Here is a 25,627-nt window from a genome sequence, read left to right on the forward strand (position 1 = left end):
GAGAGGGGCTTATGACCGGAATAAGCTCACGACCATCCTCTGACATTCAAAATTCTGTTGTACCTTGAAGTCTCTTGGGAACTGGGTTTGCATCTCAGATGACTTTTGCTGCCCAGGCTTCATAAACTTTTAGTACGCCAAGTGTTAGCATCAAGTTCACGGCCAGCGAAGCCTTTGGAACACTGGCATAAAGCTGATGGCTTTTTATTTGGGGGATTACACCACCTGTCTTCCAATGCACATGCCTACCCTGTTATTATTCAGGGAGAGGTGTCACTGAACGTGGTTAAGACTCTAGCATGATAGCCAAGTGGGGACTCAGGAGAAATCTAGTACCAGGCAGGAATGAATGTACCAGACGGGGACAGGGCTCTTTGAGGGTGCTGACGATGTTCTGCTTCTGTCATGGGTGGTGGTTACATAGGGTTTCTCTTCCAAGCATTTAACACCATACATGTAGGTTACGTGAACTTTTCTGGATGTTCGTCATATTTAAATATTTTTAGTATGTAAAGAAAAGAGCAAGAGCGCCAGATAGGTAGCAGACCAACATCAATATGGCGCATCTCCAAAGGATGGGTCCTATCCCACGGTGGGTGGGAGGGGGGGAATAGGGAGCAGACAGGAAAGTGAGGCAGGGACTAAGAATGAGCTAGATCCATCAGGAGTGGGATGGAGGCTGGCTCACCCCAGCTGGCCTGTGGCTGTCCATCTTATTCCAGCCCCCACCACCTGGTGGCACTGAGCTACCAGTGTCTTCCCACCTTGGTCAAGGGATTTGGGGACCCAGCTGGAAAACTTCTGAGAAAGGGCCTCAGCAACTGGTCCAGGCTGGGATAAGGGAGACTTGTGGCACAGATGGCTCCATGGAGGGCATGGCCATACAGGGCCCTGTCCCTCTGTAAAGACTGTGTGAAGAGAGTTCCCCACGCCCCTTTGACTTCTGCATCCTTTAGAGAACCATGAACTCATTTTGGATGGTCAGCTAATGAACAAGAAGAATTCCTAATGCCGCCGGGCGAGAGGAGCAAACATGGAGCCTTTTCCCCTTGGCCAGAGGCTATTTTCTCCCTAGAGTAGTCTTGGGTCTGATTGGTCTCTCCCTTGGCCACAGCCAGCCAGCTGACCAGCTCTGGTTGTTTCTAACCAGGAGCTCCACTGTGCAGACCGCTCCCAGAGAGGGGCCCCGGGCCAGCACACAGCGGTCATCAGAGCAGTACTGAGTTAGTAATCACACAATTTATTAGGCCAGGGCTTTCAAGAGGTTCTGTTTATATAGCATGGAGTCACAGTTCATTCCCAGGAATCCAGAGCCTCTCCCCTGGCTGACATAGCCCATCTGCTGACCTGCTTGGAACTGTGTGGTAGTTGGCTCTCTTGATAAGAACAGACCATTGTCAGTGTCTCTGACTGTAGTCCCCGCTCTTCACCAGGCCTACCTGGTGGTGATGGCCTATAGAAAGAAGGAACTCGAGTTTCCCAGGGAGTGCGGCCCCGTCTATGTAAATGGCACCCCCTGGAGTTGTGCACTACACAGACTTGGCAGCTGTACATAACAGGTGAAGACGAGAAAGGGGAAGGAAAACTACCGTGTAGGGAGGCCTTCACGTGTTCTAGATGTTTCTTGTAAACCCAGTTTTACCAGTGAGAAAACGGACTCAAGGAAGTCAAGTGACTTTAACTGGGTTACATAGCTGTCGTGAAGATGGGCTTCAAACCTCAGCAGGCATTAAAATTAAATGGTCAGCTTGAGACATTCTCCCATAGTGGGCATTTTCCTTCTCTAGAAACCTCCTAACTCACCTGTCCTTAAAAGGGGAGAACAAATCCTCCTGCATCCATCTCTGCCTCTCCTCCATCAGCCCCCAAGTTCCTCCCTTGTGCCCATGCCCACAGCCTCCATTCCTCATCTGCCCATTCTGTGGCTAACACGTGGCCTCCACCTGCACGTGGCTTTGCTCTCTGGCCAGCCACCAGTTAGAGCCATGTCCCCTGGGAACTCCTTCCAGTCTCACCCTTGTGGGAGCACGGAGCCCTATCAGCTCTCTCTTCTCCCTAGAATTTTCTTCCTTGGCTCGCATGACATTGGGCAATCATTCATTCATCTATCTATTCGTATCTTGTAAGGTCTACACATGCCAGGTACCAGATTAAGCCGCAGATGCAAAATAAGGCTGGCTGGCTGTGATCAAGTCACACACAGTCCAGGACAGAGGCAGATTTTATCAAATGAGCACCAAATCACCAATTTAGAACTGGAGGGAGTGCTATGGAAAGCATGGGGGCTCTGAGACCATAAAGCAGGGCACCCTCACCAAGGCCAGTTGTCAGGAAGGCTTTCCTAAGGAAGCAGTGCTTTGAGCTGCGATCTGCAGAAAGTTCAGGCGTTGGCTATTTGGGAAGGGTAATCTAGATGTTGCAACAGCATGTGCAGAGGCCAAGGTGATGGAGAAGCACAGCCATAGGGCGGGGGGGGGGGGGGGGGGGAGGGGGGGGGAGTGAAAGGAAGTCTGTGTGACCTGCACATAGTGAATGAGCAGGGAGTGTGGCATGAAGTGAGACTGGAAAGGTGGGCCGGTTCACATCATGCCTTGCAAAGTCGTGATTTAAGATTTTGGACCTTATCTTAAGTGAAATAATTATATGGCCATACAAGTTATGAGCTGCACAATTTCGAGGGGCGCCATTTATGCCGTGGCCTAGGGTAATGATACCGCAAAAATGTGAACAATGCACCCTGGAGTTGTGCAGTGTACATCCTGTACAACCATACCCAGAGACTGAATAGTCTACCTACAGTGGGTAGCATGGATTAGAGAGGGCAAGAGGCTTTGATGAGTCCAGTCAGGAGCCTGTTGCACTCGTTCCAGTACTACCCTACCTTCCTTTCATGCTCAGTCCCTTGCTGAGCTCACCTCTGTCCCTCTCTGCTTTCCAACAATTCCTCCCTTGACTAACTTCTTAATGATTGACTTGAGTGGAACTTAAGAACTACTCAACAGCAAGCAGTCAGGGACAAGCAGGAATTAGCCCACAGGGCATAGGACTCCTGGCAGAGGGTACCTTGGCAGGGGCAAGGCAAGGTAGCAGGGCAGAGCTGCTGGACAGGGCCCTAGATCTAGGGAGACTCTATACATGCCTGAACCAAAATGGGAGCAGAAAAGGAAGCTGAGCTCCAGGCCTCTCGAGTGGTTCCTGGGAGACCCTGGTCTATCAGCAAGAGAACTTGGAGCAGGATCCGAGCCCAGCTAGGGTGGAGCAGGATTGGTCACAGCTGGGATAAGGCCTGTGAGGAAGTTGGGGCAGCCCTAAGGAGGTGTCCCGGCCCTGGACTCGGCTTGTAGCCCAGTCAGCGTTGATCTTTGCAGAGCCTGGACGCTAGGGCCTGAGGGGGCCTAGCTGCGGCAGCCACAGCTGCAAGGGTCCCAAGGCTAAGACCTGGGAGCCACAACCCAGCCTTTTGGAGCCACTGGCCTCCTTCTCTGCCCGATCTGGAAGGATCCCTGTCCCTACTGACCCGGGCGTGGTTAGAGCTCGGATAACTTCCCCTATCCCTCCTTTCCCAGGGGTTCAGCAGAAGCTCTCCCCACTTTGAATCTTACACCATTTACCTCATCTGACCCTCTGCATAGTTCGGTTTTTAAAAATCATTCTCGTGGTGAAAAACAGCACATATACAGAAAGGTACATGCAACATAAACATACAGGTCGGCGAAATCTCAGCCAGCAAGCCACCCACGTGACCACCACCCAGCTCCCAGTTTCCTTCCAGCTACGGTGTCCTCAGCCTTTTCCCTAAATGTAACCACTCTCCTGACATGGGCTTTTGCCTTTTTCTTTCCTTTTCTTTTTTCTTTTGTTTTTCCTGATTTATTTACCTAAATACGCACTCCTAAATAGGAGGAAGAATTCTTTCTCTTGTTTGTTTTCTCTACTCCCATTCTTCAAAGGACAGCTCTCCAAGGGAGTGTGTGCAGGGGGACCAGAGCAGAGAGGGGGCCTTGTAGGACAGAGGCGGCAGCCGAGGGCTCAAGGGGCAACCAGAGAAGAAAGGGATGGGGGGAGGAAATGGTTGTACAGAAGCTGGGGAACCCGTGGCAGAACTCTCCTGAAAATACAAACTCCCGGCCGCAAAGCCAGCTGTCTTGCCCTGTCCTCCACCTGAAGCAGTCTGTCCCCTGATGACCCTTGTCTACTGCATATTCTCACCAGGTGGGCGTCTGTGCCCTCGGGGGGGGGGGGGGGCCCTCCCTGCCTAAGGAGAGGCAGCTCAGTCCTGACTCGCCTCCTGGTCCCCCAACTATAGCCCCAGGCCCTCCACTCCTCCCCACCGCTCCTGGCTGGCTCTGTGGCCGAAGCTGAAGGCAGAGGAGCCCCACAGACCAGGGAGACTCAGGGGACGGGGCAGGGGCCCCTCGTGCAGAGATGTGGCTTCTAGAGCGAAGCCTGCATGCCCTGGGGTCAGGGGAGACCCCCATGCTCGGCACCTCTGCCCCTCGCTCCGAATTCTTGCTGCGCACACTGCCCATCCTTCACCACCCACCTGCCTCTGGTGGCCTCGTGGGGGATGCTTTTTCTCTCCCAGCAGTACCAAACGCTCTTCAGGAACACAGAACGATGTCCTGTGGGTGAGGGGGGACACCCACCCCGGGACCATGCTGGGCACACAAGCGGGCAGTGGAAGGAAGGAGACCAGGAAGGATGTCTGCTTTGGGCTAGGCGGCCCCACTGAAGCAGCGTGTGTTTTGTTTTCTACGCAGACATTGTCAACTGTGACCTGAAATCCACACTGAGAGTGTTGTACAACCTCTTCACCAAGTACCGGAACGTGGAGTGAGGGGCACCCTGGCCCGTTCCCCGGCCACCTTAACCTGCTTGTTCCCGTGTCCAGCCCTGTGCTCTCCCGCCAGTCCAGCCACCGCCCGGGGAGAGTGGAGCTGAAGTTAGGAAGGAAATGACCAGTAACCCGGTGGGCTGACTCACACCTCCCAGGCAGTGGGGACTGACCCGGCCACTCCTCCCATCTGGTGCCAGCTCCAGAGTTCCTCAGTGCGATTCGGGAACCAGTTTAGGCACAAGAGACTCCCCTTAGAAGATGAAAACGAAGATAATCGTTACCATTTAATGGTTGTAAACTAGGTGCCGGGCACCACGCTAAGTGCTCTGACATCCTCAAACTCCTTAACACTCAAGGATCCCCACTGAAGCCGGTATTCTAATCCCCTTGGAAGATTATAATGCTCAGATGAGGCAACTGAGGCTCAGAGAGGCTACGTGACTTGCCAGAGGCTGGCACGTGTTTTTCTTCTTTGAACATGCTTGTTAATAACTAGCCCATCCCATTAGTCTATAGTTGTGGGGGACGATTTGGGCACCTGCACCCTCAAAGATGGCGGGAGCCCACCCATCCCCCCACCAGGCGAGCTGCATCGTGGCTTAGTGATTCACACTGAAATTGGCGAATCCAATTTAAGTCAATTAATAGTGTGTGTGTGTGGCAGGAGTCCTGTCCCTCCACTACTTTGTACAAATGAAAATTACTCTTAATTCCTTCAGATTTTTTAACAACCCCATACTCTCTGGTTTCAGGGTGATATTTGGGAAGAATTCTGTTTAAAATTAATGGAGTGGCACATTCTGCAGCCTTTTTGCTTGATTGCATGTAATGGAAGTGCCCTATATTTTCCTGCAAAATAAGTACTCAATTCATTATCGTTAGGCAAATGTACGGTAGCCTCAGGCACCACAGAGAGCTGGGCGCAGGCCCACGTGAGCGTGGCTTGGGAAGCAGGGCCCTTCAACAGGGACCCTTGAACTTTAAAGAAAGGAACTCCTTTTTGCCTTCTAATTGATCATTTAGACCATTCCTGGCTAAGTCTGCCCACATGCAATTACTGGCTAATTCAAGCGAGGAAAAATGTAAGTCATTTAGACCCAAGCCGAGCAGTTTCCTTGCGTGGGTTTACTCGCGGGCTTGCGGTTACTCGTATCCCCTCTCTGTGAACCCAACTCTGAAATATAGGTCTGGGAGTCCCAGGCTGCTGGGTTCTGTGAGAATAGAAAAGGGGCCAAAATGGGGGTGACCAGAAGGACAAGAAGCATGAGGAAGCATTTGCACACTTGCCATGGGGAGGGGGACACCCCCAGAAGAGGGGTGGGGCTTGTGGTACTTAACACTTGTACCCTTCCATTGACCAAGGCCTTGGGGTAAATAATAACTCGTTCTCATATTATATCTTCATTATAGAATTTTCCTAAACATGCCAGATGGACACCAGCCTGTAGACCCGCCTGAAGTCTGTGCCTGCTTTGGCACTACTTTCGGCTCATTGCCCAAAGCCCACCTCTAGTTTGAGGAATTAATTTTGATCTCTATCTACAGCCCACAGCCCCACCCCACCCCCAACAAGTTGGGCCTCCCATATTGTCCCAAACATTTCCTTCCAGCTTCGACGCATTTCCTGCTCTCTATCTGCAGTAACTCAGAACCCATAAAATTTAGATACACCACAATATTTCCGTGGACATTTTGCTCTAAGAAATCATTGTTACTCAGCATAATGAGCTTTTAAGATATAAATACAATGTACTCTCTCGTGCCAATTATGTAAAAGAATACAACTCTTTTTATGTGATTAATGAAATACTACGTTTTTCATTAGGAAACACTAAATAGTATAATATTTCTGTGTGTGCTCATCTAAATTCCTGACAGCAAATCAATATAAACCATTGCTTTGTCTCCTTGAGCAGTCCAGAAGCGGGATGAAATGAGAGGAATGTGTTCACTTAAACATGCTTTGCTATACGAATTTTGTCTCCTCTGTTGTCCTTTTTTCTTTATATTCATGCTGCAAATGTACAAGGTACAAGTGGCCTCATTAAGAGCCCTCCTTTTGTATTCTGCATATACATGGTATGGAAATGCATGAGAACGCTGGGCAGGTTTTCAATAACGGGGCCAATTTGTCAGAATACTATGTCTCAAGATGGAGGTCTTTGCCTCATCTTTGCCCAGACCTAGGGCCTGGGTCCGACATCTCACCTCCTCTGGAGGCTTTCCTTTAGATTCTAGAATCTCTTGCTGAATACGCGACCATGTTTTTGAAGGTGGAGAAAGGGATCAGAACAATAAATAAACCAAACTTAACCCTCACCTCTTTAAAAAGAAGAAACCAAGAATCAACTCTCTGTAGGCTTACTGCCTCTTTTTTTTTTTTTTTTTTTTTTTGGCCTTTTCTCTTCCAAACTTAAACTGATATTTTGAATAGTTTACTTACAAATGGTACAAAACTGAAAGAGCATGAATGAGTAGTAAAAAAAAAAAAAAAAAAAAAAAAAAAACACAACTCAGTCTGCCTCTCTCCCCTCCCCCAGCAGCAGATACTATTGGCAACTATTTTGATCTGTTTTTGCATATTCATTTCCAGAGCTATTCCGGCCACAGAATGCATCAACACATATATAACATCATGTCTTTACATAAATAGCATAGTATGCATACTGTCATGCACATTGCTTTTTTCACTTAACATTACATCTTGGAGATTCACACTGGATGTTAAAACTTTTTTAAGTGAGATTGTAAACACTTTATAAATCCAAATAAACATCTCTGGTCTGCTTGAGCCAGGCAAGGAAAGCCTTCCTCGAAGGAGGAGACGCTGCTGAGGTGATGATTTCAAAAGTTGAAGCTGAGATCTAGTGGGTTATGGGTAAGGGGTATGTTACCAGAGACGTTCTCATGCATCCTGAACTGAAATTTTTTAAAGGCGCGCACTGCTCCGTTCTGTCAGCAAATTCCCATTTCCCATGTGCAGGCACAGAGCTGACGTTCCCAAAATCTGGGAGAAGACCCTTTATCGGCACATCGCCAGTGTTGCCTTGAGTTGGTTGCGATTTGCAATGGCTACATTCAGTACTTTCTAATCATGAATTACTGTCAGCTTGGTTTTACCATTATCAGTTTATTTTGTTGTGGGTTGCTTGGTTAACCCTCCCTAGTATACTGAAGCTCTGAAGCTTATTTGCATCAACAGTATTCTGGAACTGTAATTTTCCAATGACCGGACTCTCAGACATGTATACATTGTGGTTCAAATATGAATTGTCCATACTCCAGTGCTAAAGCCAATGTATACATGATCCACTTCCCCCCCAATTATCACCAATTTATTTTTCCGCTGGAAAATGAGACTAGATGGAGTTGGTAGGTCAAGCAGTTTTGCCCTAAGCAGGGGCTGATCAAAAATAATTTGAGACCCAATGCATCTAATGCAGCTGCACCTCAGGAAGCCTACCTACATTAAACATCCTAACTATGCAAGAGGGATATGTCCTGAAACCTTCACTCATGCTAATATCGCATGCAATCGCCCCTCCATAAAATTCACTCAGGTCTGTTGGAAAATTCAAGAAAATACTAAGAACAGAACTGCATTGAGATGCAAATGCTACATAGGAGGTAGACTCACTCAGCCACTAAGGGACCTGTGTCCACACACCAGCTTCCCAACACTTACGGATTCAGGTCTCAGCAAAAGACAAGTCAGCGTGTACAAGTTGCTCACTGTCATAACTACAAAGATCGTATCTGCAAACACCATGTTCTATCTGCAAATGCCAAACGTCGGCTGTTTTTCCCTCTTTCCCCTGAAAAATAAAATATAAACCCAGGCTAGCTCCAGAATTTGCTCAGGCTCCCTGCTTTATTAGGGTGGTGACTGCCCACGTGAATACATGCACAGGCATCCAGGAGGGTGCTCAGCACGAGATAAGCGGCCCCCACACCCAGGCTGACGATCTTGAGTTTCAGGCTTCCCAAGTAGGAAGCCACCAGTGAAGCACATCTTAAAGTACATTTGTGGGATGTTAATCGATGTTAGATGGAAAAAAATGTCACATTCAAATACGTTTGGGAAATGTGAGGCTAAAGAAAATTAAACTCACTTCCTACAGCTTTGGTTTTATTTTTTCCCTTTTGTTTTCTTTTCCTTTGTAATTTTTTTAAGTTTTATTTATTTTTGAGAGACAGAGAGAGTGAGTGGGGGAGGGGCAGAGAGAGAGAGGAAGAAAGAGAATCCCAAGTAGGCTCCACACTGTCAGTGCTGAGCCCCATGCGGGGCTCGAACCCACGAACCGCGAGACCATGACCTGAGCTGAAACCAAGAGTTGGATGCTTAACCGCCTGAGCCACCCAGGAGCCCTAACTTTTGTTTCCTCACTGGAGCTCATTGCAGAGTCTCCTACACGGAGGCATATTATGCCCTCTGCAGGGAGACAGATGAGGGCACGTCCAGATTGCATCTGACCATGGGACTGACTTACCCCCCTGAAAATCTGCAGGATGAGCGCTCTGTGGAGCTCATTCATTCATTTAACCAGCTGGCCAGATAGTCAACAAGCATGCACTGAGTGTCTACGATGTCTTAGGCGTGCCGGGTCCCATGACAAAGGAGGCTCATTTGTGGAGCTCACTTGGGGACACACATGCACACAAAAATCACAAATCAGTGGTGCCCAGAAGCTATGGTGACCACTGAGGACAAATACAAAAACCTGTGAAAGAGGCCCCGCTTGGGTTTTGAGGTCAAGAGAGGCCTCTGGCAAAGTGATGTTTTCAAGTGACATCTCCTCATGTGAGGAGCTTGTCCTTCAAGGGAACAGCATAGGTGAGGACCCCAAGCCAGGAGAAGACTCGGCTCCCTGGAGGGAGCTGCAGAAAGCCAGCCTGGCTGGAGTGTAAGGAGTGAGGTAGGGAGAAGGGGTATCAGCTCAGAGGTGTCAGAGGCCTGTGGATTTTATGAGAAAAGTGGGAGGCAGTGTGTATTCACAAGCCTTCTGGCCACCGTGCGAGAAAACTCTGCAGAAAGCAGTCAGCAATAATGGCGTCTGAGGCTGGCCTTCCATCTACAAACCATGGTGACAGCCAGAGAGCAAAGGAGATCAGGAGAGGAGACGAGCCTCTGCCCACCCCCAATCTGGAAGCCGAGGTGTACTTAGGAAAGCCTCATCCTCCGCCTCCCTGGGGCTGCTGGGAGGGCAGGAGGTCCTAAGCCACCTCCAACCTTCCTGTATTTTCATCCCCTGAGAAGAGGTAAGGGAGCCTGAAGACCAGAGGAGGGTGTGTGCGTGAAGCAAAGGAAAGGGCTAGAGCCAGAAAGCCAATCCCTGAGGCCCAGTGTTTGCAACCTCCTCACCACAGAGGACTTGTGTCGTTGGGTCCCAGTGTGGATTCAGCGGGGTCGGGGGTGGGAGGGAGGCAGGAATGCGGTCCTCCAGCCTAGGGTCAGGTAAGGTATAGGCTTCCTGGAGGTGGAATAATAATTTTATTTTCCCAATTCATATTAGTCAGTGCAAGTGACTGTTACAATGCCCACCACATTGTATTAAGCCTACCAAAAGCGGGTCACTTCTGCTTCACGGTTAACATCTTGTGAAATATCTCTCATTCCGATGGTATATTATTTTCACTGAGAGTTTTGAAATCCCAGAAATATCCCTGGAAACCCCCGCTGGGGAGCAATCTGGTTGGAAACCAGTCCAGTGGGGGCCTGCCCCAGAATGACGCTTCTCCCCAGCAGGCTCCTGCCGCCTGAGCCATCAGCACTTCTGCCTCGACGACTCCCCTGGGCCTTCCGCATACACGTGGTCCCCAGCTTTGACGCTGGCATTTCAAAGGGCACTTAGGAAATTCTGAGAAGCCCCACAGATTAAGATAAACGATGCTTTATCGGCGAAACAGCCTTTTCATTTCTTGTTATTGATTTTCATGTTTCCACATCTTCAGATGCGATTTGTTAGCCCAGGGCCGCATTCCAACACACACAGACGTCATTAAGGCAGCCGTTTTAAAGAGTGCCATGTCTTATTGAGGTGGACAGGACAATAGATAAATATTTAATCTGTTACACATTTGCTTGGTATGGGAGACAGGGTTGGGACTCTGTGACTCTCAGGTTCGTACATGTCTTCCTGGAAACCCTGACAATGGCCTCACCGCCCGCCCACAGAAACACCGTGCCTGCCCTTTGGCAAATGACGATGTTTCTGAAAAGCTGCTCCTGGAAGCCTTTTTCCACTCAAGCTTCAGAGGTTACCCCATCTCTCCTCATTCGTCACGATATTGGAGAATACAAACTCACAGAACTGGGGGCACTTGGCTTAAAAAAATGGAAAGTAAGGGGCGCCTGGGTGGCTCAGCCCGTTAAGTGTCCGACTCTTGATTTCAGCTCAGGTCATGGTCTCACAGTGGTGAGTTCGAGCCCCGCGTCAGACTCCGCACTGACAGCACGGAGCCCGGTTGGGATCCTCTCTCTACGCCTACCCCACTCGTGCTCGCTCATGCTCTCTCTCAAAAAAATAAACAAAAATGAAAAACAATAATGGGCCATAACATGGTAACCAGTGAGCATGCGCTAAGCCAGGTTACCGAGGCCATGGTGCCCTTACCTCGACCGTGTTCTGAGTCTTTCTGCGTCTTTGGTTCTCTGGGCTAATTCCCATAATGCCCCATTCTCTCACATCAGAATTGCATGTCCAGACCCATGACCAGGTCTGTCATTGACTGTGAAAGACCAAGCCCACCAGCAACCACCCTAATCAGGGGACCTGCCAAATCGCTTTCATTCATGAAATTCACTCATCCGGATGAAATGGCTTCCTGACCCGCATACCTTCGGTGCTCTTTGTTAATAAGATACGCGGCTTCTCTCCTGTTCAGGAGGATTCCAACCCCTACATAAGTATGCCCAAGCATTGATGAGTGGGACACCAAAACACCACAGGACAACAAGAATCCTGTCAGCTCCCCCGGGCCAGGCCCCGGACTGTGCATGATCAGGATGCAGTCGAGTCAGGGAATATTCGTGGACTTCCTGTTCTGAGTTCAGCCCCTCGCTATGCACAAAATGAGATCAGAAAGTACAGAGTCCCTTCCCAAACGGATTCTTCCAATCCAGTGGAGGTAGGTGACAGACACAGCTCACTTGAAAGAATTCAGTGACACGATGAGATAGGACCAGATACGTTTGAGGCGCCCTACGTAGATTCTCCCAGAAAACAACCCAGCCCCAGCTGCCATATAATCATTAGGGGCTTTTGCCCCTAGGATCGGTGATTTCACGTTCCATACAGGTTTGCTGCTACAAGAAAACACACAACCTACCCTAACCCTAAGGCCAAACGGAGATTTACAGTCATTTGTCTCAAATCTTACTTGTTGCTGAGAAATCACTGTCTTTATTCCACAGACCGCAGATAGTGAGCCAGGACTCCAAAATCCAGTCTGGACTCCACTGCTAGTCATTTTGACTCTGTCCTTGCACTCAAAGTCTCCTTGCCTCTCCACATCCCACTAGTGGACATTTTTATTCTTGTTCCCCAGCACGGAACTGCTGCAGAAAATCACAGATTGGACACGTACCAGCTGACTCCTCAGTTGCGTTCAGATGCTCCCTGGCTTCTGTGCGTCCTCCACCATCTCTCGTGGATTCCCTTCCTCTCCCCCGAACACCTGCTCCCTATCTTCTCCCCATGCCCCTCCGCCTACTTTCTCCCCGCACCATGCCTTCACCTCTTCCTTTACCAACAACTCAAAGCTGTTGGCTTCGTGGTTTTCCCGTAGCATTTCAACATCCCACTGCGTCTCTCTTCCTCCCGCCCCAGTTCCCAGGCTGCCCCTCCCGCCGCCTGCCTCCTCCAGGACCAGCTCCCTTCTCCTCCAGCATCCTGGCTTTCACTCCAGACCATGCAGATTTCTGAGATGAAAAACAACTTGCACTTAAGCCAGTTCTCCCTCACCCTGTGCCCTGGTTCACATTTTTCCTATGACGCTTCCTCCTGGTTCCACTTCCTCCCTTTCTCCTTCCTCTCATGAACCCCCAGAAGCCACTACTAGTTTTCCAGCGGCTGAAATTGCTCTCTGCGTCGTCAGCTCTTTACCCACGGGGCTGGTCCCGACCCCTCTTTTCCTGGCTCTGCAGCATCTGACCTCACTATCCATCACCTCCTACCAGGAGCTCAGCCCCCAAGGTTTCACAGACGCCACGCTTTTCTGCTTCTCTCCCACCCGCTGGCTGCTGCCGTTTGTACCCAGGTGGGCTCTTTGCCTCTCCCCAGATGTGAACACCACCTAGGTGCATCCTCCACACTTCTTAGGTCTCTGCCCAGCTTCTGTGATGGCCTGCTCTCCCCCCAGCCCCAGTATCTCACCCAGCTCGTTGGGCATTTCCAGCTTCACATCTCCCCATGACTGGGCTACCCCAAGTGCAACTTAGCATGCCCATGCTGAATTTTTATCCTCCATACCTGCTCCTTCTTTAGACGTCCGTCGTCCCTCCTGGGGGTGCCATCTCCTACCCAGGCACCCTCGCTCTCAGAGGCACAAAGGAGTTCTGAGTTTTCTCCTCCCCCCTCCTCTGACCTTCCCCTCCACCACAGCCAATCAGTTCTGTTGGTTGCTTCTTCATGAACCACCTGTTTTGCACTGATCTCCGCTTCAGGCCCCAATCATTCCCCTAATTTAGGCCCTATCCTCTCATGCCTGGATATTGCAATGACCTCTTAACTAGATTCGCTTTGGGATAATCCATCCTGCACCTGTTCCCTGCTTCACTATCTTGAAACACAGCTCCGATAATCTCCCACTCCTCTCAAATAGTCCCAACAGCGGTGCTTACCGAGCACTTAGTGTGGACTTCCTACAAATAATCTCATTGAATCCTCTCAACAAGCCTGTGACATACTATTACCATCCTTGTTTTATAAAGGAAAAAGTAAAGGTGCAGAGGTTCGATACTTGATACAGGTCATATGCCTCGTGGGTGACAGAACTGGGCTCTGGGCAGTCTGGCTCTAGAGTTCAAGTTCTAACATCTTGAATTCACTAGATCTTCCTCAGTACCCTCCATGGTTTCCATCATCCAGAGACCAGAATTTCTATGCCTGCCCATAGAACCTGCTAGAATCCGGTTCCACGCTGCCTGACCAATCACTAACGCTTTGCATCCAGACAGACGCGTCTGCTTGCCAGAGGCCCTCTGCTTCCTGCCAGCAGCTGGTCTCCTTTGCCTTGTTTTGAAAAGGAATTCCTGAAGCCACCAGGCTCCGACTGATAAGGTTGTCATTCATTTATTCTTCATTTGTTCAAGAAAGACAGTGCCGGACGCTGTGCTAGGTACACAATACCGCAGAGAACAAAACAGGCATGCCCTCATCCCCGTGTGTGTACAGTCTAGTGACTTCCAAGCCCTGCTCCTTTCCCCTGGCCCCCGGTTTAGACCCCACACGGAACCCACGCTTCTGCTCTGCTTGACCCCCTCCAACTGCAGTCCCTGCTGGGATCCTGCTAATCCCCTCGTCTCTGGGATCAGACCCCGTCTGGTTGTGCCAGGTAGAACCCACATTTTTCCAAAGCTGAGGGTGTTGCCCGGGGACAGATGCTCCCACTCAGGAAAGCTCAGCTCCAAGCCCCTTCCTGGTCAAGAGGCTTTGATTCAGAGATGAGCCCCAGAAGTCAAGGAAAGACTGTAGACAAACCCTTGTGGCCTCCAACCATGTGTTAGGCACATCATTGGCTTTTGCAGAGAACTCAGCAGCTACTCTCATGTAGCTGCTATTTTTATCCCTATTTTTACAGAGGAGAAAACAGAGGTTCTAAAAGGCTCACTAGCCAGGACTCAAAACCAGCTCTGACTCTGAAATCTTCATTCTCCCCACAATTCCCTGCTGTCTCCATGTTCCTATAATCCCAGTTTCTCAGGGCCACACAGGCTAGAAACGGGTCAAGAGCAGTTATCGATGGGGTTTAACTCCAACTGTGTTCCTTTTAACATCTCAAATACTGTGTTTCCTCTTGACTTTATTTTATGTATTTATCTAGTTGGTTGGCAGAGGGGGAATGGTGAAGCTTTCCTTAATAGGAAACTCTGAAGCTGAATCAAGAAAGATGGAACAAAACTCCAAAGGTGTTCTTTTGAAGGTCCGTTCTGTTGTCTTTTCTTGCCAAGCACTTGGTTATGCGGGGTGCTCTGGGAAGGGGCGCAGGTGTTAACAGCTGAGGGAGCCTCGCTTTTTCTCCAGCAAAGAAGTGGCGTGCTTTTGCCCTGGAGTGGGGATTTAGGGGGACTGTCCCACTCTGGGCAGAAAGCAGGAGACAGGCTGAGTCTGGAGGGAGGAAAAGAGCCTGAGGGCTAGGGAGGCTGAGCGCTGCTGTGCCCAGAGAAGCAGCCAGAACTGCTGAGGTCTCACAGGTGAGGCTCACACAGGCTGGAAAACAGTTCAGGCAGGAGGACTCCAGCAGGTAGGGCTGAGCCCGGGCAGGAAGCGAGGCTTGAGATCAGAGGGAGTGGCATCATTCACAGAGGGGGCTGAGCAGAAAGCCTTGGAGCCCCATGGGGGGGAACCACAGGGCAGGGGTTGAGGCAGGAGCTCAGGCCTGGGAGCTGATCAAAAGAGCCAGGAGGAGGGCGCCACCATCAAAGTGCCCAGATCCTCCAACTAGACACTGGGTCTTTAATAACCACGCCTTTCCAGGGCCGCCTGCGATCCCTCCCGCCACCCTTTCCAATCTTCCTTCCCTACCCGCCCCCACCCTGCAGCCAGGGGATGGCTCTGGCATCTGCTTCAGGGAATATCTATGGGCCCAGTGGCAGTGAACTAAAGAAACGTGGTGACAGCCATCCTGGCCCACAGTCCAGGCCCGGCCTGGCCACCCTGCAGAGAGCACATAATTCTGTTGGCATCGCCTGTGCTCGTGTGTGAACGGACTCCACTGAAAGTTGCTGCTTCTTCCACTCCCAACCAGGATTACTCACACAGGCCTCTGCACGAACGCTGTTTTGATGCATATTTACAATAACGCACCGATGAACACTGACAATAACTCCGTGAAGTATTTCAAAATGGAACTCTAGGGAAAAGCAAGCAGGCCATCTAGCAGACATCTTCTTTTACATTATCCCAAAGTGTCAGGGAGTCAAGTTACACAGACCCAGGAGAGACCCAAACAGGAGTGCACAAGCACATAGTTTAGGTACAGCCAGGGGTGCCTGGCGTCTGACTTCGGCTCAGGTCATGATCTCACGGTTCGGGAGTTCGAGCCCCACATTGGGATCTCTGCTCTCAGCACAGAGCCTGCTTCAGATCCTGTTCTCCTCTCTCTCCGCCCCTGCTCCATTTGCGTTTTTTTCTCTCAATAAATAAATAAACATTAAAAAATAAATAGGTACAGCCAGAACCCCTGGGAACTTCTAGTTAGAGCACAGCACCTGGGATCAAGGCCTGGCGCTCTCTAGCTGTGTGCTATTGGGCAAGTCACTTTACCTCTCTGAGCCTCGTTCTTTGTAGTGAGATATGGGGGGGGTGGGGCTTGTCACCTGTTAAGGATGAGGCTCGGTTCTGCTTGCCTGACTCAAGTGTCTCCTTCCCACCTCACTCTCTTCAGGCTTGAAGCTGTGCTCCAACTACGTTAGTAACCATCCCAGTCTGAGCAGACCCATTGCATCACCCGGTGCTGGTCAGGGGGACTGAACGGTAGTGTTGCTGTGGACATTGGGTAAAGCTGAGTGTTCCACGTTAAATATGAATTCTTACTGCTAGGACCAGGGCTGGCAAACAACATCATGCTTACTATGCTCCTCACACACCTGTGGCAGACATTACTAATCAATCCCGCACTCTTCCCCGGCCAGTGATGTCTGCAGTGGAGTGGGAGGGAAGTGGGAGTATAGAAAGGAAAGCTATTTGCCATTGTGGACAGAATTTATAGCTTAGGACACCAATGCAGGGCTCCAAATCAGTGCCTGAATGCTAATCACTGGCTCTGTGTGGGTCAGACGCCCACCCCTGGGCCAATTAGCTGCAACTGGGGTTAAAGACCAGAGGCAGAATCTGTAAGAAGAGAGTAGCTACTGTTCAAACTCAAGAGAAACAGTTACTAGGAAAAAGCATGCGTGTTATTCTGCTCAGATAGATTTTTCTCCTCTAGACAAGCCACTACCCTAGGTTCTCAGGGGTGGCAAGCCATGTGAAAAATGAGCAAAAAACCCGAGATGTGACCAAGATGACCCTCTAGAAAGGGCTAGAACCATCCGACTCCAGTTTCTATGCTTTTTCCCTTCAGGAAGGCAGCAAGGTTTGCAAAAACCCATGTGTTAGGCAGCCAACCTCATGGAGGCCATGACCCTGCAGCCAGAGGGCAGCCCTGAAAAGTGAGACCCAGGGAGTCGTTGGCCAGGATCTAAGAGCTGAGAAGCAACCACAATGAAATCCAGAAAGCTTCTTTAGAGACGCCTGCAGTTTGGGAACAATCCTGCTAAGTCATAAATGCTTCGAATTCCTCAGCTTTTGCCTTCAGAATTTCTGGCAGCTGAGGGCGAGTGTTCAGGGACAGACACCGATTCTCCTCTGCTGGGGAAGGCCAGGCCAGGCCAGCCCGGGGTCCACGAAGCCAGCAGACCGAGCCTCTCCCCTAGACACGTCTGGGAGAAGGGAGGGCTGTTGCTGCAGGTGCTGTGGCACCCACTCCGATGCCCCTCAAGACCCGCAATCATTCCCCCCTGCCCCCCACCCCCCACAGTCGTTCCCACTGCCAAGGAAGCTGCCGGTCCGAGTCTCAGCCCCTCCCCCCAACCCGGGACACATCAACTGGTACTTAGCTTCCATCCGGGGCATCTCTCATCTCGGCGATGCTCAGGTGAGAGGGTGGAGTCCCTCTGGCAGGCCCCCGGCAGGCTGGCTTCTCTCCTCCCTCCACCAAAACTGCTGCCAACTCCCAGGTGTTGACCCTCATGGCTGTTGGTCCAGCGATCTGTGCTCCAGGAAGGTAGAGCTCATTCCCTCACAGGCGCTCCGGCCATCACGTCTGCCTCCCACCGCCCACCCGGCATCTCCAAGCCCGCAGCCCAGGACCGCGGCCTGCTGCAGCGGGAACATGGAAGGAAGATTCACGGGGTCTAGATGTCCACGGCACGGGAAAATCACCGCATCCAGCCCTGCCAGCTCGCCGGTGGACAGCCAGCCCAGGGCCACCCACAGAGCTGGCTGGTGGCTAAGCTGGCCCCAGGGGCCTTTGACCTCACGGCCCTCCACTTCTGTGGAGTTGCTAACATGCTTGCTACCCACTCTGTATGCAAGCGTTTCTCCGCATCTATGAGGGAGGGGTTAGCGGCGCCGCGTTTCACAGATGTCGTAACTGAGTTGCTCGAGGTTGCGCAGCTCAGTGGTGACGGAGGCAAATCCCAGCCCGGGTCTGTGCCACTCTCGAGCCCGTGATCTTTCTAGCCACACGGCCTCTAGCTCCTGTGGGCACGCGGGGTCTCTGGGTGGTTTATGACACAGTCATGGGGCCCACGTGGGTCCTGGGCTAAATGTGGCCCGTGTGCCGAGCCCCTCCCCTGCAGGTCAAGTTCCCGCTCATTCCTCGGGGCAGCCCTGCCAGCTGCCATTCCAGCCCAGGGGGGCCAGAGCGTGGAGTCGGGATTTAAGCCAAGTGCCCAGTGGGTCCCCAGGGATGTCCCCAAAGGGGACAGAAATAGGTCACACCCATGCTGTCTATACTAGATGAAGTTGGAATTGTTGCGACTCAGGATGTGGCTCGTTGAGGAGGCCATAGGGTCCTCCCAGGGTGACACAGGATGAGGAAGATATGAACAGAAAAGCCTCGTGGTCTACCAGCGGGGGGGAGAGAAGAGAGGGATCACCTCTGCACAGGGGAACAAGGGAAATGGGCAGGAAACCAGGAGGGCAGGCCTACCAGGCCCTGTAGGCTTCTGCTCCGCTCCCGCATGTGTAAGCACACCCCTGGGTCCTGTGCACCTCAGGCAATGAGGCCGCTACCCGCAAGTTCAGCCTCCTCAGGCCCTGGGCCCCCAGGAGACCCTCGGTGCCCCAGTGATATTACTTTACTCACGCCTAGTGGCTGAGGCTTAAAAGGCTGGGGGTCTGAGCACTGGCCTATCGCCATTCCCCCAACACACCAGCGTTCTGCCTCAGTTTCCTTTCCTGGCACTCTTATTTTCCCAGCAGAATTATTGCTGCTCATGAGTCCAACCTGCCCTCCTGTGGTTCTGACATCGCACCCAGCCCGGGCTCCCTTCTGTCGGAGTCAGGAGTAAGGGATGTCAGTATCTCTGCTCCAAAGCACAGCCACGGCTTGTGGTCCTCCTCAAGGGGATAGAGCTCCCAGAACTTTGCCACTGTGGATGATGGCAGAGCTCTGGGGATCAGTAGCCCAACCATGAAGGGTGGTCAGAGGCAGGTAGCACTGTGGCTTCTGAAGCTCAGACAAGGTGCAGGTGGGGTGGACCTGAGAAGAGCCAAGAGTAGTCCCCAAAAAGTGACCCAGGGTAGGCAACGGTGTATCCCAGGAGTGAGTGCAGGAGACCTGTGCTCAGTCTTGGACAGAAGGGTTCAGGCAAGGGGGCAGGACTGGCCCAGGAGTCCTGTGACTCCTGTTCAAAAGCCAGCTCCGCCACTCAGTTGCCAAGGGACCTTGGGTGGGTCACTTCACCTCTGTCTCAGGTGAGCCCCTGCAGGAAATGGATGGACCGCTCCAATGAGTGAGAAAGATGAACAATGGGACTGTGCATGAGAATTTAATGAAGGAATGGTTTTCAAAGTTGGGGGCAGGGCTGAGGGTCGTGACGCACTGGAATCCAGCAGCACTGGGCAACGGGTACCATGCCAGGGCCAGGGGCAGAGGGGTCTTGTGGGGACCCAACAAGATCTATAGCTACAAGGAAGGGCCGCTGGACAGGAGCTGTGGCTTCTGGTGAAGGAGTCTACTCACTACCGCCAAACTGAGGCCAGGCAGGGAGGAAGCAGGGGAGTGTGAACACTCCTCCAGCCCTACAGTCTCCTGCCCAGAGGCCAGGGGGGCCCAGCAGCTTCCTGAAGGCACAGAGAAGGAGAGACAAAGTCTGAAAGCAGACCCACAGGGGCAGACAGAAAACAGCCAACACACACTCTGGGAAAACAGGTTCTTACCCCAAAAAGAAGGAAAAGATACCTATCCTGCTTACCTCCAAGGAAGCTGTGAGGATCCGGCAGGAGGTTCAAGCTCCAGGGGAGGGGGACTGGGTGACTTCTGAAGTCGCTTTCAGCTCTCAGAGCCTAGGAATCTCAGCAAATAAAATCAGTAGTACTGAGAATCTCTGAGCAGAGCACGTGCGGCAGAAGAGAAAAGTCTGGGGAAACTCAGTAGGGCCAGTCTGGAGCCACAACAGAGTTCAAGCTTGAGTTTGAGCTTAAGTAGCCACTACGGTTGGAACCAATGTCCTCAGGAGATGGTATACGCAAAAGTATAGGTGTGGTGAAAAGGCCAGGTTCAAATTCTGACTTTGCCACTTACTAGCCATAGAAGGAAAGGTACTAAATCCTTCTAACTATCCTGAACCGTTCAAATGGGAATACACTCTCACAGGCTTGTTATAAGGATTGAATTCAAAGAGATGATATGTCACCATGCCTGGCATACAACGCATTCTCATGAAATAGGGGCTCTTTCCTTTCTTAGGGACACAGGACATGGGAGAAAACAGCACAGCCGTAGCGAGACACGGTGGAAATAAAAGTGAAAAAGCAAGTAAGCTCAGTATGTCTCAGGAAGCAGGTTGCCCATGAAACCAGTCCCCCCAAAGGAGGTCTGGGAAGGTCCCCAAGAAACCCAGAAATGCTGGAAGACAAGTAACATGAGACCACGGAGTGACCCCATGTGACTGTCCACAGATGACTCAGCCTCGGGTGGAACAGGACTGTCCGTGGTCCAAAGCACGTACCAGCCAAAGCCCTGGGTCCCCCTGGCAGCTGGCTCATCATGTCTCAGTGAACGCATGTGTCTTCAAAGGACATCCAGTGGCTTCCAGGTACCCTGGTGCTTAGGACAGGCATGGAGGGTAAAGCCCTGAGCACATGCCCTCCTCTGGGTGAGGTGCCAGCTCATTAGTTGAATGAGGCACGTGGGTACCGAAGCAGCAGCCCTGGACAGAGCCTGCAGTTCTGGGTTCAGTTCCAACTCTCCTACTAGTTGTGGCTTCTCCCTGAATCTCCTTCTCTCTTCTCTCATCTGCAGAATAAGTGGTAATAGTCTCCCGGAGGAGTCAGACAGAACACATTGCTGGGGGGGGGGGGGCAGGAAGGAGGGGGTTCCTGGGTGGCTTGGTCGGTTAAGCGTCCGACTTTTGATTTCAGCTCAGGTCATGATCTCGGGGTTCATGAATTCGAGCCCTATGTTGGGCTCTGAACTGACAGTGTGGAGCCTGTTTGGGATTCTCTCTCTCCCCCTCTCTCTCTCCTCCTCCCCCACTCTGGCTCTCTCTCTCTCCAAATAAACAAATACAATTTAAAAAAAAAAAAAAGCAAAAGAAAGAAAGAGCACATGGAACATGGAAGAGCGTACGTACCCAAGCGTGTGGCATGATCGAACCATTGCTCGCCGTTGCTTGCAGCTGTCCCCAAGACAGCTGCTGCAGAGAAGCCACAGTGAAGAAATGACTCCTCCTATCAAAGACCCCATCAAAGAGCTAACTCTTGCCCAACTTGGAGCAGGAGGGAGCACACGCTGATTGGAACTGAGAACACAGACATCCAGGCCCCCAAACTCTAAGAGCCATGGTCACGGAGAGAAAAGTCACTTGGGGATTTGGGGTGGTACCAGTGGGGCAAACGGATTAGACAGAAGTGACCTCCATGGTAACTAATTCCCCCAAGACTGTTCCCATAGCAAACCGAACCACTGCACGTCTACAGAAGGGGCATCTCAGTGATCAGGAGTATAGTCCAAGGCTTGGGATTACAGGAGCTAAAAGGAGTATAACCTGCCTGAGTCTGGTGTTCTAGAAAGAATCACTAACTGGGTGCAGTTCTCATTGCACAATGTGGGACCAGTCCTTCTCAGCAAACCTTTCTGTTACCTTGGAAGAGCTCTGGGTATTTGTGGTGAGGGGAGCCAAGTAGGTAGACTCTATCTGTAAGCTTGATGATACTATTCTCACGATAGGCTAAGTGAAGCAGCCCCCACTTCCTACTCTTTGTTGGGAAAAAAAGACATCTGAGGTAGGTTGGTTCCTCTCTGGGAGTGCTTCTTAGGACACCAGCTGCCAGAACAATTCCTGGCTCCTTTCCAGCACTCAAGAAATGTTCATGGTATCGTTCTTCCATAGGATGCATGGCCATCCACACCCAGGAAGACTGACACTCAAGCCTAATATCTGTGTCTGACTCCTTAGAGAAGGACTCCTTCTGGAAGCAGCCTGGACCCAAAGCCTTCAACAGCACCAAGGTTCCAGGCCCCAGCACATCTTAAAGGAGACGGCCCAGGACCCAGGACTTCTGGAACTCAGCCCAGGAGTCAGCAGGGGCAATCTAGACCTTTCTGGGTCTATGGCCTCCTTGCCCCATGTCCCATGCCCCATTGCTTCTATTCCAGCTCTCTGGACCCAGTTGACAAGGGACAGCTTTTCCTTCAGTTCCTGAGTGTCACAGCTGCTCCAGATACCAGGCCAGGATCTGGGGATCGAAAAAGGCTTAAGACTCAGTCCTTGCCCCCAAAATGCTATCCTAGCACCTGTAAATAGGTGTGAATGGGAACAGAAAGTACAGAGTAGGAGCAAATGTTGAAAGAACAGGAGCTGAGTCATGAAGGACCCCGAATGTCAAGCTAAGGGACTCTTTGTCCCACATTCAGGGACCAGAGACATTCTCAAAGGTTGACTAAGTGGGGAAGGGATAGGACCAGGTGTGCTCAGGCAGAGAGGGAAAGAGGGGTCCCACGCTCCCTGAGACATGGCTCCCTAGCCACCAGAAATGCCAAAGGGCATGTCAGCTTCTCCCCTCACAGAGTCCAGGTGCGAGGCTGGCTTTGCCCTTGCTCTCTGGCTTACTTTAACCCCAGGCCCCTCACCCTTCTTGCCAGCATGACCAGGGGATTTGGATCATCTTGTTGAAGACCCAGAAGTCTCCTAGACATCACAGTAATGCAAATGTTAGATCACTGGCTTGGAGACAGGTGAGTTGGGTTCTAGCACCAAATTTCCTTTCTCAATGACCCTGAACAGGTCATGACGCCTCTCTGAGCTGGGTTCTCTTTCCATAGAATAGCTTCACTCATTGCTGTGAGAGTACAACGAGATCATGTGTGTCAAGGCAGCTAGTGTGTGGCCTGGGGACCCAGAAAGAGGTCAATTAATGCTTGCTGAATGTGAACCTGTCTAGCAGTTCAGGCTGGGGTCTTTGAGAGAAGAAACCCAGCCAGGCCCAGCCCAGCAGGAGAAAAGTTCCCTAACAGGGAGAATTCCAGGGATCACCAGTATTCTGAGACCATATCAGGCAGTGCTCTGACCCCTCTGCTGTCCTGGGGTAGGGTGGGAGGGACCAGGGCTCCACTCCAAGGGTTTATAGGCTATTAATAGCTGGTGGCAGTGGGACTGCAGGCCACTGTCCAAGGGACTCCTCTTTTCCCTCTGCTCTCAGCTGTGCTGTTCTTTAGAAGCACTTAGGAAGATCTGTGTTATTTAGAAAAGCTGGTAGGGGAAAGAGCATGAAATCTTGCCTGGAAAAGACCACCACTTTCCCCAAATTGTTTGTTTCCCAACAGACATCTTTATATTTCATTTCTCTGCTTCCAGTAAGGCAAACAAATGCTTTTCATTTGCCCTTTGCTTTGTATTTTTCTTTAAAGTAATTATGTATAAATAGGAGTTCACACTGAAAAGCACATGGACGTTTCCTCATTTAATCCTTATCCTAAGGTAGGGGCTACCTTTATTCCCATTTTACAGGTAAGAACACTGAGGTTATGTGATTCAGCCAGAGCTGCAGGACTGGAAATGGAATCACCAGCACCCAACTCAGGATGCCTGCCTCCAAGTCCTGCACTCTTTCTAGTGCCCCAAACTACCTCTCGATCTCCCTGAGGAAGTCTTGCTAGCTCCCCACACTGCCTCTCCTCTCCCTGAAGAAATCCTTGCAGTGGCTTTGCAGAGCTCCTCTCTGAAAAGCACAGGAGCAGAGAATTCCAGAGTTTGAAAGAACCTGCTGCATTCCCACACAAGGCAAGAACCCCTCCCACGGTATTCGTGGCGGACGCACACGTCCTGTTTCCCGGAAGGGGAAGTGCGGTGGCCCAACATTAACAAGGCCGTGATGGAGTGGATTATCTAGGTGGCATTCGCCACTAAATCATAAGAAAAACCCATCTATGGAACAAGAAAACCAGCACCGGTTAATTCAGAGGCTCCATGATGTCATTGGGGACCCAGGTTCTTTCCCGCATTCAGCTCTGTCACCCTTAGGAGGTGGGTGTTTCTCCACAAGGGCTTGTAATGGCTGTCTCCCTTGCAGGCTTCCCAGGCAGTCTCAGCAATAGCCCGTGGATAGCAGACGGGTTTTTGGTGGTGTTGTTTTTTGGGGTTTTTCTGTTTTTTGTTTTTTGTTTTTCGTGAGAGAGGGGTGTTTGTGTGTTTAACCTACGTGTCTTCTTCTTCCTCCTTTTTAAAGCAAATAAAACTCTCCTGGCCTCCATTAGTGACATTTCCTCATGTCTCCTTGGCCAGGACTGAGCCTCATGACCACCCTCAAGCCACTCACAGGCAAAGGGAATGAGATGCCCAGAAACACCGGCCTGAAGAATGAAGACTGTGCCCTCCTGAATCATAGAGAGGAGGCTTGGAGCCCTAAGTACAACCAGGGTTCTGTCTGCAAGCAAAAAGAGGAGAAGGGCTTAGAGGAGCTCACCAACCCTCTCTGCCCTTGGAAAATGCTGTTTTCTCTGATTTGCTGGTGAAAACCACTGAGGTTGAAAAGTGACTTGGATCCTTGTCGCTGGACTTTGCCCTGCATCTCACTCACTTGTATAATCCCAAGAGGATTCAAAACAATGCTTTACATGTAGGTGCTCAACCAACCAGCTCAGTTTAATCCAAAGAACGTTTAGGGCTTGCCTCCTTCATGCCAAGTGCTTTGTGGTGTGCTGGAGATGCAAAGATGATCCAGTCAGAGTCTCTATCCTTGAGCACTACAATCTGGTAGTGCTTTTAGTTATCATTATCATTATTAATAAATAGTACTATTTATTAATGGTACAGGTACAAGAATAGTACTGTTATTATTTTCAACCAACATTTACTCAGCACACATAATGTGCTAGACATTTGGAAATATATAACATTCATGCCAGGGCTCAGGATAATTTTTATATCCCAATTGGCAGAAAAGAACACTTAGGGACAAGGAGTTACTTGCCCAAAGTCTCACAGCTCATGGGTGTCAGACACAAGAAGAAACTCAGGTGCACCTAAGTCAAAGACCACCTTCTTTCTGCCGATTGTATTCTCTGCACCTCTCAAAAATTGAATGCTCTAGCTTACCAATAATATATATATATATATATATACGTATATATATATATACGTATATATATATATATACGTATATACATATATATACATATATATACATATATATATATATATATATGTATATATATATATATATATATATATATATAACATGTTAAGCCAATATATGGATAGGTAGATCTCAAAAGTTGTTTTAAGATGTATTTTCATTAGTCTCTCCTTATCTATTTTGCTCTACTCAGTGGAGATTGCCCTTCCCCTACAGGGAGATG

The 25,627-nt window shown here is 50.5% G+C and overlaps 1 protein-coding gene and 1 long non-coding RNA gene across 8 annotated transcripts in view; one reads left to right on the forward strand and one right to left on the reverse strand.

Moving 5' to 3' along the window:
• The window catches only part of LOC131487489 (uncharacterized), an 80,885-nt gene extending 67,038 nt beyond the window's left edge, over positions 1-13,847 (reverse strand). The window contains exon 1 of the long non-coding RNA XR_009249777.1: positions 13,309-13,847. This is a non-coding gene — a long non-coding RNA (uncharacterized LOC131487489). The remainder of the gene's footprint in view (positions 1-13,308) is intronic.
• PARVA (parvin alpha) overlaps positions 1-25,627 on the forward strand; it is a 192,656-nt gene that overhangs the window by 166,687 nt on the left and 342 nt on the right. Inside the window, exons 13-14 of one of the 7 annotated variants that reach the window (XR_009249773.1) lie at positions 22,161-24,293; positions 24,496-24,885. Coding sequence is in view for 1 of the 7 variants with exons in the window: in XM_058688275.1 (XP_058544258.1) it covers positions 4,761-4,837 (77 nt within the window). In the remaining 6 variants the exon portion in view is untranslated. Of the gene's footprint in view, positions 1-4,760; positions 6,813-22,160; positions 24,886-25,627 lie in introns of those variants that run through there. The other 6 variants (XR_009249774.1, XR_009249772.1, XR_009249775.1 and 3 more) reach the window with 6 other exon arrangements.

The sequence above is a fragment of the Neofelis nebulosa genome, chromosome 10 (genome assembly GCF_028018385.1).
Source record: "Neofelis nebulosa isolate mNeoNeb1 chromosome 10, mNeoNeb1.pri, whole genome shotgun sequence".
NCBI lineage: Eukaryota > Metazoa > Chordata > Mammalia > Carnivora > Felidae > Neofelis > Neofelis nebulosa.